This window comes from Hippichthys cyanospilos, chromosome 8 (assembly GCF_059441005.1).
Source record: "Hippichthys cyanospilos isolate Australia breed blue-spotted pipefish chromosome 8, RoL_Hcya_1.0, whole genome shotgun sequence".
Lineage (NCBI taxonomy): Eukaryota > Metazoa > Chordata > Actinopteri > Syngnathiformes > Syngnathidae > Hippichthys > Hippichthys cyanospilos.
Window position 1 is genome coordinate 13,228,719 of NC_142376.1, and position 13,031 is coordinate 13,241,749.

At 38.8% G+C, this 13,031-nt stretch overlaps 1 protein-coding gene across 4 annotated transcripts in view; it reads right to left on the reverse strand.

The window, feature by feature from the left end:
• Nucleotides 1-10,616: 10,616 nt before the first annotated feature.
• The window catches only part of ate1 (arginyltransferase 1), a 44,521-nt gene continuing 42,106 nt past the window's right edge, over nucleotides 10,617-13,031 (reverse strand). For all 4 annotated transcript variants that reach the window (XM_088421311.1, XM_088421310.1, XM_088421308.1 and 1 more), the window contains one exon: nucleotides 10,617-12,061. In XM_088421311.1, coding sequence (XP_088277437.1) covers nucleotides 11,883-12,061 — 179 coding nt within the window. In that variant the 3' untranslated portion in view covers nucleotides 10,617-11,882. The remainder of the gene's footprint in view (nucleotides 12,062-13,031) is intronic.

Consider the following 13,031-nt stretch of genomic DNA (forward strand, 5'->3'; position numbering starts at 1 on the left):
ACCAGCTACTTTTATGACGTGAAGGTGAATTAAGGTGAAATTAACTCACAAGAAAAAGGATGACAGGTCTTCAGTAAGAAAATGACCTAGTCTGAAGGGCAGCCTCAGATTTACACACTTTGACACCTTTATATGTCATGCTTGTTAGAATAGCCAAGCATAACAAAAGGTTTGCTCCCCATTTTAGAAGATAAGGACAGTATCCAGTTTGTGTTGCTAAGCTCCACAGCAACCACAACTAGGTTCCAATGTGGTATGGATTATGCAATTCATAAAAGACCTATTACTCAATTTGTCTCTATCTAATGTCATTGCTGATACATTTTCATCCAAAATGGGACAATGACCAAAAAAAAAAAAAACATCCAAAATGGGACAATGACCAAAAAAAAAAAAAAAAACATATATAAAAGCAGTGCTGCTGCTTCATAGTCTTAGCTCACTGAACTCCCTCCACCATCTCATATCATATGTGGTGAAGCTGGCACCAAGCTTCGAACTATTTCCCGCACAGACGTTTTTGATTCCGATACTGATCCTTCTCGCATTCTCTCCGTGTGTGGTGGGGACCATCTTCTTCCCTTTTCTATTTACCGAGCAGAGAAACGCGGAGACCGCAGACCAATGTGGCTTCTCATTCTTACCGAAGATGAGAGAATAATTCTACTAACCTAGCTAACCTACGGATGTTTCAACTTCCTTTCCCACAGCAGAGTTTTTGTTAGGTCATTGGGATGATGACCTATTGTTTTGTAAACAACAACCTAAAATAGTCATCCAAGGCAAATTGTTTGATTTTTTTTTCCCACCTAAAATCAGCTGACATCGTCCATCAATGCAGCACAGCCTTTCATATAGAGCAGAAGAAGCCGGAAATCGGTCTGAGGGTCAAAAGACAATGTACACAAAAAGTAAGTAAAATGGCAACTGTGTTAAAAAGCTTAAGCTATAGAAATGGAGGCAGAAATTAAGTACAGAAAAAGAGGGAGGAAGAGCATGGTTTTATTTTCCCAACTCCGGATTCCTGGGTAATGACTGGGCTGTAATAGCTGTGAGCCTCAATTGGCCAAATGAAATAGGAGGCCAGCCAGTCCAGTGATGTTTATTTCTCCCCATTCTTCATCTTTCCCTTTTTTCCTTACTTTTGACCAAAAAAAAAACAACATATAAACAGAATCAGTCTTTCGTTTGTCAGAAAGCTCCATGTTTTCTTCTATTTGCCTTTTGATACCCTCTGATTTTTGAGCATTCAGCAAAGGAAACAGTCCAAAACAAGGATTTGTGGTTTTCAAGCCAGTCGAGGGGCCATTTTCCAAGAAAGCCTCTAAAACCGCAACTTTATTTGCTGTGGACTTAAATGCTGACCCGAGTAGGGGTCTGTTAGTTCTGCTCAAACAGAAAAAGAGTGTTTCTTTCTTTAGCAGTTCAATATGGACGCAAATGAGCACAGGGCATAAGAATGGGACCACTTGGTGAAATCTTTGATTTTCTTTTTTTTTTTTTTTTTTTTTGTTCATTGTACATAGAGAAACAATGTGGAGAAAACCCGCGTTTGAAATCGAATTCATTTTTTTTCTATTTTGAAGGCCATATCTCTGTGAAACGCCCATTTTGAGAAAAAAGCAAAACAAACTTTCACAGCATGATATTCAGTTGCATTCTGTCTGTTGCACTTCCAAACAATGCATTTTGTAGAAAATAACATGAAAAATGAACCTACAACTCTTCTTAGTTTTTCATTCATTTCTGGTTCCCCTGTAAAATATGCGCTTTCACCAAGTGGCCCCCTCCTGTTGGCTCATACCATAGAATGCGTTAAAAGAAGGGTTCAAAAATTCCTCTAACCATTAAGACACTTTTGAAATTGATGTATTGTAGGGACCCAACAATTAATTATATGTTAAGCACATTGCAAGTACTTTGTTGCAATGTGACTAGACTTCAAAAACACAAGATGGAAGTGATATGCTAAACGTTTTTTTCCTGCTGTAAGTCTGTGTATTTTCTAAATGTCGTAAAGAATACAGTTTTTCCTGCATCACAAATAATGTTGCATAAGTTCTCAAGCAAAATGGAGCCAACAGAGTCAAACAAGCAATGTGGAAATGATAGTTGTCTACAAGATTGATGAGGGTGTTCAAGCCACCGATGGGCCGCGGTCCAGCAGCCACAGTGACTGGATGAGAGCCGGCCAGGCTGCATGCCATGGCACATTTCTGGGGTCAGTCATAATCTTCTGTCTGTATATTGCTGAGAAAATCACATTCGCTGTTTGGTGTGAGCAGGGATTCTAGCCATAGTCCTAATTTGGTTTGATTCAAGGGCGCCATGAAGAGACCGCAAAGTAAAAATCGAGACTTGAATGTGCTATTTGACACAAGCAGAGACACAAGTCCAAGCAGAGAACAATGAGAGGAATATTTCAAACAATTGTGGTTTAGACAGTCCTCAACAATGTCTGAGGTCACGGCAAAGGAATTGTTTTGTTGAATGTCAATCAGTGGTCATCTTCAGCACATGTAGCATTTGGATTTTGTGGCAGTATGCAATTGTTGCAATGATTCACCATACCACATATGCAAATCCAAAACTCTCCAAATCTGAGACCATGATCCTCAGTCGGAAAAGAGTGGAATGCCCTCTTCAGGTCGGGGATGAGTTCCTGCCCCAAGTGGAGGCAGGTATCTTGGCATCTTGTTCATGAGTGAGGGTAGGATGGAACGTGAGATCGACAGACGCATTGGTGCAGCGTCCGCTATAACGTGGACTCCGTACAGGTCTGTCGTGGCGAAGTGAGAGCTGAGCCCAAAGGAAAAGCCCTCTATTTACCGGTCGGTCTACGTTCTTGCCCTCACCTATGGTCACGAGCTGTGGGTCATGACCGAAAGAACGAGATCCCGGATATAAGTGGATACAAGTGGCTCTCCCTTAGGGATAGGGTGAGAATCTCTGATATCCAGGAGGGTCTCTATGTCAAGCCACTGCTCATCGGCCTTGAGAGGAGCCAGTAGACACTAACCCTTAAAATTACCGCTACAAACCTAACGCATAATTTGAAGTGATTCTGCAGTTGGATACGATGATTAGCATTGGCTAACAAAGATAGCGTCTAAAAAGCAACGCATCTGGTATTTGATTGCTCAGTGAAGTTGTCACGTTTTGTCGTAGGGTAATGTATGACTTTGGCCACGTGTCCATGTTCTCAACATGCAAGCGTGGATTTTATCCGGGTGCTCCATTGTCCTCCCACATTCCAAGAAATGCAGGGGAGGTAATAATTGGGTGAGTGAGTAAGTGAATGAGTGAGTGACACAGTTTATGTATGTACAGTACGTCTCTCTCTCTCGCTCTTTCTCCCCTTGTCTGACGTCATTAACACAACTGCGGTTGCGTCAGTGTCATAAAGCCATAAATATCAAGTTTTATCATCTTAAGTGGACAGCCATGTTCAGTCTTCCAAAACAGGCCGGCCTCCCCATCAGATGCCAAGCACCCCCCTCAACAACAAGGACAGCATTCAAGAGGTGAAGATTTAAAGCTCTGTAAATATTGACTGCGCCATTGCTTTCATGAGCCAGGCCTGGGAGGGAATGACTCGAACCTCCACCTGTTTTCTCAGCAGCCTTGCCACATTCAATAGAACATGAGGGCAGCTTCCTCGCTGGAGATAAATGAGATTTAAATGGGAAAAACAGCAAGAATAGAGGGAGTGAGAGAAGATTTAGCTTCCCTGGAGGAGAGACAGCGCACATATGAGAGGAGGCTAGTTGGTCAACTCCCACCACTGCTTTAAGATTTGACTATTCACACGGAGCCATTATTATTCTAATGCCAGTAAGAATATGTATGACTCCCTTTTGAGAGAGTGAGATATACAAGCTTAAGCCCGAGAGGCAGGAAAAAGGACAATGAAGACAAGGGGAGACATTTATGTGTTTGGGACGGGGGCGAGCACAAACACACTGAGGGTGTTAATGACGACATTTACCTCACTTAAGTTGACCTGTCTCCATTAGTCTTCGGTTGGATTAAAAGAAAGTGGGTGCTGTCATGCACTGTATATGTAATGGCAGAAGAATGTTTCATTTAACATAGCAATACTAGTTCATCATATTCAGATTCTAAGATGTTGAACATTGCTTACTAATTGAAAAGGATTCTGCGCCAAAGAGATTAAAATTCATGAAGATTAGACTCTGCTCATGTCTGATATTGGCCATTTTGCTCAACATCGTGATCTGGAGCAATGTCGTAATTTACCCAGAGATCAATAGTGTCACGGATGGGTTCCGCAAATTATATGTTGAATTTTCTGAGGAATTACATTACGCTTTTGATTTGCAATAGTGTGGGTGTTCATTTTAATGAGTTATAGCAATGTTTGCTGTAGCATTCGGTTCCTTTTTTGCGGTATTTACTTGGTGTTGTAAAGTCATTTTACCTTTGAATATCTGTCAGTTGTGGGCCTACTAAAGATTGTTAAACCATGGCAAAAAGGCTTTATTTCACAAATATTTTTGTTGAGACTCCAATTAACATATACAAGAATACACAGTAAACAACTTATTTCACGGTAAATAGAAATATTACTCTATACTTGTGATTGGATCGGTTACTTTTTAAACAAGCTGCTGGGCGATCATGATCGGCCCCAATGATTCTGATAGTGTTAGGTCTGATTAAGACCTCAAAAAATTAAAGTGTAAAAGTTCAATTGCAAATGAGAAACACATACAAGTGTTACTTTTTTTTTTTTTTTTTTACTAAAATACTGAAATGAATTAAATTATTCACCTGTCAGTCACCTTGAAGTCACTGTTATACTTTTTTTTTTTTTTTTTTTTTTTACACATTAACTTTATGCTTTGTAGATATTTACCACACATGCAAACTGGAAACAGAAGCTCCATATCGAAATCGTCTTCAGCTTTATCTCCAAGGACATAGAACCTTTTCTTACCAAAGATCAATCTGGTACTAGAGTGTTGAATCCGGGTGATCAAGATCCTGCAGGAGTGCCCCCCCCCCCCACGGGACCGCTTCCATAATCCCCAGAAGAAAGACGAGGCATTTAGAATGAGATATGCATAGTCCAGGGTGGCCTTGCTCACAAAAGACCCTGGCACTTCCTCTGGCTTGGGAGCTTCCGCTGATTTGGGGGGCCGGGCGTGGGTGCAGTGCAAACACCAGCCAATAATGCATGTCTGCATCACAATGTAGCAGACAACACATGTACAGTTTAAACATTCATGACAGATGGAATGGTGACAACAAATTTGGTGTGAGGCGACAAACTAAATCAAAAGCCCACACATAGGAGCAATTAAACCTAAGACATAAAAAAAAAAAGTAAAAAAGTATGATAGCATAGTTTCTGTTCCACTGGTGAAATACAGAATGCATGCTCAAAACACGTCACGGCCTACTAAACTCCATATGTACAAACAGAGGACGCTTCATGCATGGTTGGAAAATCTATCTGATGCAAGAAATACCATAATCACCCATACATCATAGCTTCATTTGCATTACTAAATAAAAGAGTAGCACTTTTTGAGCAAAAACCTGGATCGAAATCACTTTGTCTAATTTTATTTACTCAAGCCTGACGACTTAATCTTTGACATACACGTTTTATCCTATTATGTGTTTGCTCACACCTGCTAAAAACACAACCACGTGCATCTTTAAACGTGATCACAGGACCATACTTCACCTTTTCCTCTTTTCATTTTCCAACATTAGAATAAGATCTAGGGTAGTTAAAGGTTAAAGCAGACCTCATACTTTGTGTACAAGGATCGAAAGTCTGCCACGCTGTGCCATGCTATATTGTGAACTCACTACAAACCAGCTGAGACGTCTGGGTCACTTATTTTGACAAGTCTACACAGCACTAATGCTGATTGTGCTACGTGGCAAACGCCAACACTAACTTCTCATGACAGCGCCAAGGGTGTGTGTGTGTGTGTGTATATATGTTTCCTCATTAAACTCAACACAGTCCTGATGACGATCAAATCCCACTCAAGAAGAAAATGTCCACATGGAGCAAGAAATAACTCATGAATTAACCAGAATTTAGGTTTCGGTTATGTTCCGGTTTCAGTGAAAAGAAAAATGTCCTGCAGAGTGCCGGAATCGTGCCTGTGTGGGGCTAGGAATCATATCAACTGTGGGACACAATCAAACTTGGGACACTTACCTACATTAATGTTACAATCTGGCAAAATTAGCATTGTCCATTAGTCTTAATTTCTAAGGGTAAGTAAGATCTTAAAAACCAGACTGAGTTTAAAGACGGTAAAATGCCGAGGAGTGAATGTCAAGTGTTCTTTGGTTTGGTTGAAGGCAGACAGGTTTGAACTTGTACGGGATTGTGAGCTGTTCAGATACGTGACTGCAACAGAAACAAGTCTTCCCGTCAACTCTTTTTACAAAACAAGCATGTCCTTTGCTCCATTTTTAATACATTCATAGTGTTCATTTCTCAGGAATCTCAGTAAGATTGTCTCAATGCAAGTTTTGAGAAAACAAAAACCAAAAAAATAGAACAGCACATGGTCCAGCAGGCGATATACAGCCCTTTATTTGATCAATACAACAATCAAAATTGAACAAAAGCACATTTATCTATGAATACAAAAGCTGTTAAAAGTGCTATCACACTGTGACTTATCATGATAAGGTTTTGAGCTGTAATGATAGAAAATTAAAAATACACCCTATTTTTTAACTGTGAAAGACATTTGCACATGTTTATTTTCAACATTACCTAAGCATACACAGGATACGTTTAAGGTTAATAAACGCTGTGAGGTCACACCAAACGTATGTGTGTGTGTATATATATATATATATATATATATATATATATATATATATATATGCAGCCTCAACTCAAGCTCCACTTCCCGCCACCATACAGAAACACAAAGTAATTCACCACTAAACCTGTGTTGTTCATTACTGTTTACATCCATTGACTGCAGTCAGGAGAAACTGGGGATTCTCTCTCCAGAGCTTTAGTTACGTCATAGTGGCTATCGCACGTAGCCCAAACTAAAGCCCATAATGATGGGGAAGCACAGTTCACAATGCTGCAGTCATTTTGCTTTCTTCATTTATTTATTTATTTTTTTAACATGTCGTGTCAACATGCGCGCATGACTTGCTTCTCTTGTACTCCAGCATGCATGTACGTCGCTCACACTTTTCCTCCCACCTCCCTCCAAAATGAGCATTTTTGTTAACTTAAAAATCCTCGACGTTTGCCTGCTTTTGTGAAAACACATCACATATAGTACAGTGCGTATGTAAAGTATTCACAGTGCTTCACTTTTTCAACATTCTTGTCATCTTACAAACTCATTCCAAATTATATTCATCCATCCAACCATTTTCTTTAGGTCTACGGACATTGGGCGGGGGACATCATGAACTGGTTGCCAGCCAGTTGCAGGGCACAACCAAGCATTCTCATACGCAATCACACCTAAGGATAATTTAAAGTGTCCAATACACCTACCATGCGTGTTTTAGGAATATGAAAGGAAGTCGGCGTGCCCGGAGAAAGCCCATGCGGGCTCGGTGAGAACATGCAACCTCCACACAGAAGGCTGGCACAAGCGGGAATTGAACTCGGAACTCTGAAGCGGACGTGCTAACCACTCTTGGACCAAGCCGCCCTAGTGTTAATCTCTTACCTCAAAATTCTACACACTACACCTCAGTATGACAATGTGAAAGAAAAATTGGACATATTTTAAATTGACTAAAAATAGAAAAACTAATAAATCACATTTACATACAGTGCATCTGGAAAGTATTAACAGCCCTTCACGTTCGTTCCTCTGAGGAAAGAGGAGAGCCTTCGAGAAGGCAATCCATCAATCAAGTGTGTATGATAGAGCGACTAGAAGAAAGATGCTCTTTAGTAAAAGGTACATACATGGCAGCTCGTCTAGAATTTGCCAAAAGGCATCTGAATGATTCTCAGACCACAAGAAACCAAATTCTCTGGTCTGATGAGACAAAGAATGTTTGGAGCAAATCAGGCAGCGCTCATCACCAGGCCATTATTATCCTTACAATGAAGAATAGTGGTGGCAGCATCATGCTATGTGGATGTTTTTCAGCAGCAGGTACTGTCAGACTAGTCAGGATAGGAGGAGAAAAGAATGCAACAATATAGATAAATATATGCTGGATGAAAATCTGCTCCAGAGCACTCTTGACCTTAGACTGGTGCAAAGGTTCATTTTTCAGCTGGACAAAAACCCAAAGGACAGCCAAAATGTCCAAGGATTTGCTTCAGACCCACTTAATGACTATATGGCCACTATATGAATATCCTGGGATTGCTGTGTGTAGATTTTTTGAGGTAGATTAGTTTGGAAAGAGGCTGTAACACAACAAAATTTGAAAAAAGCAAATATTATATATATATATATATATATATATATATATATATATATATATATATATATATATATATATATATATATATATATATATATGCACACACATATACATGCCTATGCGGGTAATACCGTATGTGAGTGGCATTTGTGATGAATGACGATATAAGCACAGAGGCACTACAGAGAGTGGCAGCAAAGCTACAGGGCCAGACCAAAAACCTACATTTACACCAAGCAGTACTGTTAGTTAAAGTACTGGTACTGTACAGCTGGTCTTGATGCCCTTTTTATTGTGGCCATGAAGGAAATATGGTTGTGATAGGAGGTCAATATTCCTTTTTTGGGGGTGATTCATCCATAAACATGTCGATGATCAATATACGCTCCAAAAGAACATGGTTAAATGATGCGATTTCTCAAAACAATGCCTGAATAATGAATAAAATATCCAGTACTGTCTCAAGCCTGTGAAGTCTTCAAGTTGTCCTCTCAATTTAAAATAAGACATTAGGTGCCAAACATTGACGTATACAGTAAATGCCATTATTCCATGGTTTTCTTTCTTTTATATGTTTAGAGCTTACATTAATCACGCAAATCTTAGGAAATTCAGTTTTTATCATAAATTACATGATGAACTCAAAATGAACTATAATCATCACTGGTGAATGTAATTATCTTTCAAAATTGTGGAAGGCACAGGTTCAACTTTTTAATGCTTCAACAAAACTTGCTATTTTCTAACAAAGACCTAAACAGTAAATACTCTTTTTTAAGAAGCCAAATGTATTTCCTTTGTGGAGCACAATGCATTTTTTATATCTAGAGCAATGTAATGATGAATCAAAAAGACAATTGCACAAAATAAATCCATCCATCCACCCATCAATCATTTTCGCGAGCCGATTATCCTCAAGGGTCACAGGCTTGCTGGTCCTCAAAATAAATCCTGTAGAAAATTGGTGTAAACATTTATTCTGATGACTATATAAGATAGCTATGGTACTGATGACACTGCATTAAATCTGCAAATAGAAGTAGAATTTTATATCATGAATATACAAAGTATCAATACTGAACTGTACATCAACCATGACAATAACCATAATGAAAATATCTGCCTCTTCATTTTAACTCAATTCAATCCCAGACATATTTACCATATTTTTTGAACTATAAGCCACACATTTTTCATTATGATTTGAGCCCTGCGGCTTATAGTCAGTGCGGCTTATCTGCGGGTTTTCCACACCGGTCAAGCAAATGTGTGTTCAAGGAGTCCGTTTATGGAAGAACTATAAAATAGAACTGAAAAGATGTGAATCAATAACTGCTCAAAAAGTTATAAAATATATTATTAAAAATATTTAAAAAATGTCTAAATTGAATATGATCTTGTATAAAAGTTTATGACGTGTAAATTTGATATACGGTATACAGTATATATGATTGTATTTATAAATTTATGATTGTATATAATATTCATTTACAGTGTGTGCATTGTTCACTAAAATATGCTCTCAATAAAACAATGGTAGACGGAATGCTATCAAATGATTGATTTTGAGTTTGAACTGCTAATAAAGGCTGCAGAATTCTGTTGTATCCGGTTGTATCTATCCATCCATTTTCTCTAAATATAATGTTCAGAATTCAGAATTTGAACTTTAAGTGTACTTTTTTCTCACTTTTTGAAATTTTGTGATATTTTACAAAATTCAAAAAATAGTTTTTTTCACTTTAATGACTACAGGGGTTTGTCCGATTCAGGCCGGTTCAGCGCTTAACCGTTCATCTTGACCTTGCCTATGACCTCAGAGTCTCATTTACCCACAATGCATCTGTTTTGCATAAGTAATAGCCCCCTAAAATTCGCGAAAAATCCGATTTTTTATGTTTCCTCTTGTGATATCTCCATTTGCGTCCGACCTATACTTATCGTTCCATTTTTTAGGTGTTTCCCATTATGGGTAAGAACGCCAAGAACACCCTTGCATGAAAAATGTTTAATTTTTTACATTTTTTTTAACCATAAATCCTCAGTTAATTGTTCTTGCCAAAACTTTGAAACCTTCTGGCTTCGTCATTCTTCATCCGATTCCGACCGTTCAAACTCTAATTGATTCCATTCCTCCCCGCCAATTCATTGGTGTATTCATTTACCTATTACCAGAATTCAAAATGTTCCCACAATTCCACATACTGTACCTTTAATAAACCAATTCATTTTCAATAAGGTCTTTCATTGTGTGCGCGTTCAGCCTTCGTTGACTACTTCTTAGCTACACAAAGTACTTCATTTCCCATGGGGTCGTCAGGGGGCCATCTTGGACACATACACTGAGACTCCATTTCCCATCAACCCTGACGTGCGGTCATCTTGGATATCTGATCAGACATCTCATGAGCCCTCAGTCACATTTCCACCCAGGATGGCGGCCATCTTGGTTAACTCAGAACAATAAAAACGACACTCTCCTAATGTTGAACATCCAAACTATTAAATATAATCCCCCAAAATTCAGAATTTGAACTTTATAACCGGGATGTTGCGGTTGGTGGACAAATAAAAAAAATATAAAAAGAAAATTTAAACGTTTCATATTACCACCATATACAGTACCTGTGGCTTATAGTCCAGTGCGGCTTGTCCATGGCAAAAGATGTTTTTTTTTTTTTTGCTCAATTTTTGCTACTGCAGCTTATATACAGGTGCATCTTATAGTCCAAAAAATATGGTAGTTCTAAATGAAATGAGGTAAATACAGTACTAAAATTTTTTTTTAAGGTAATTTAGCACCAAGGTTCGCAATGACATTAGGTAATGCGTACTAATGTAATCAATTACTTCAGGTAATAAAGTACTAAAGCAATGGAATAATTTAGGTCATGATGTACTTAAGTATTTGATTACTTTAAGTAATGAAGGACTAACGTAATCAATTACTTTAGTTAATAGAGTTCAATAAATAATAAATAATTAAAAAACAAAAGTATGCAAGCATTAGGTATTAAATAACAAATTACTTTAATACCTAATTCATTCAGTACCAGGTATTTTTAGCCCCTTCTCTAGCCAAACATTTGATTTAAAAAAAAAAAAATATATATATATATATAAATGATCATCATTGAATTGAATATGGGGGGGGGGGGGGGGTTGTAATTGAATGAAACATAGCAGTTTGGCAAAGGACAAGTTCTGTTGAAAAAAAATGTTCAATTTCTGGCATCAAATTGACGTGGTGGGCTTTGAAAAGCCGTGCATCTACTGTAGCTGGATGTCCTCTTGCGCAAACCTACGACATGATATGGGGAAATCATTTGCCAAACTTGACAGTGGAAATGCAACTAACTCAACTCTACTGAAGGTCTATTGAACGGTAGAAATTAGGTATAAATGACAGATTCTTGCTGGGGGATGGATTATAAAAGCTTCAGAATTGCGATTCTTCCGATTTAGGCTCGATAGAGCAAAATTCTTTCAGCGCAGTCCTGGCCGACCAAACTCGCGTATTCTCTCACTTCCGTCTCGTCACTCGAGCCTTTCTGTTTGCGGGAATAGACTGCGTAGGGCATGATGGTCCGTCTGTGTAGCACCAGAGTTTTGCCCACATCTGTCAAGACCCGAACATCTCCTGGAAACAGACACACAGATGCACACGTAAACAAACTCAGGAACAAACTGCAGCGTAACGCAATAAACTAGCCTCAGTTTCTCTTCCCTGGACTTACCTCTTGGCAAAGTTGCTTTATTATTCCGAGAAGCAGTTGGAGGAGCAGAAAGCAATTTTGCTCCAGAGAAAATTAACGACACTCTGCCCTAAACTTGAAGTCATGGCAGCGCATGAGCGGGCTAGTTAGCTTGCCTTGTTTATGTGGCCTTGCTCAGTGTTGGCTTGTCAACGTCAGCATCTCATTAGCTCCTGTGTCATACACTGCCAGCTTTTATTAGGCCTGTGAAAACACTGTTATTCTCAAAAGTGCATGTGCAGCTAAAAGTGGTCCTTGGAAAAAGGGTGAAAAATGATGATCTTCTCTTTGATATTAAAATCTCCACCTCCTGAAGAGAAAGGCTGAGCCAAAGTACCCACAGCCGGCGCCAGTAAGAAGAGGAAGAGGTAGTACGCAGCAGGGAAAAGTGCAAGCTACGTATACAATGTGAAATACATAAGCTGTGTATGAGAAGAAAGAATCCGTGCTTATAATCTTGCCATAGGCCCCCCCAAAAAACATCCTCCAACATTGTGGAAAAGTATGATTTGAACTCATTCAGTGCCATGGACGAGCGTAAATAAAATACCCGATTTTTTCTTCCAAAAAGTGGACCATTCTTCTAAATGCCACAATCGGATGTTAGTACCTCATGTAAACAGATCTTGTAAAGCGCCATTCAGCATTCTGCCACTTTTGCAAAATCCCAATTTAGCTAATTTGCAAATGTTCAATTTCTAAAATGACATATTAATATGATATATTGCATAGCCCTATGTTGCCAATGATATTGATTCTCAAGCCAGTCTCATTTCCTAAAAAGACCGTTATTCCAGTACCTATGCCACATCCATTTAAAAATATTTATAAGTAAACCTCCTGAAAGAGAAGGCT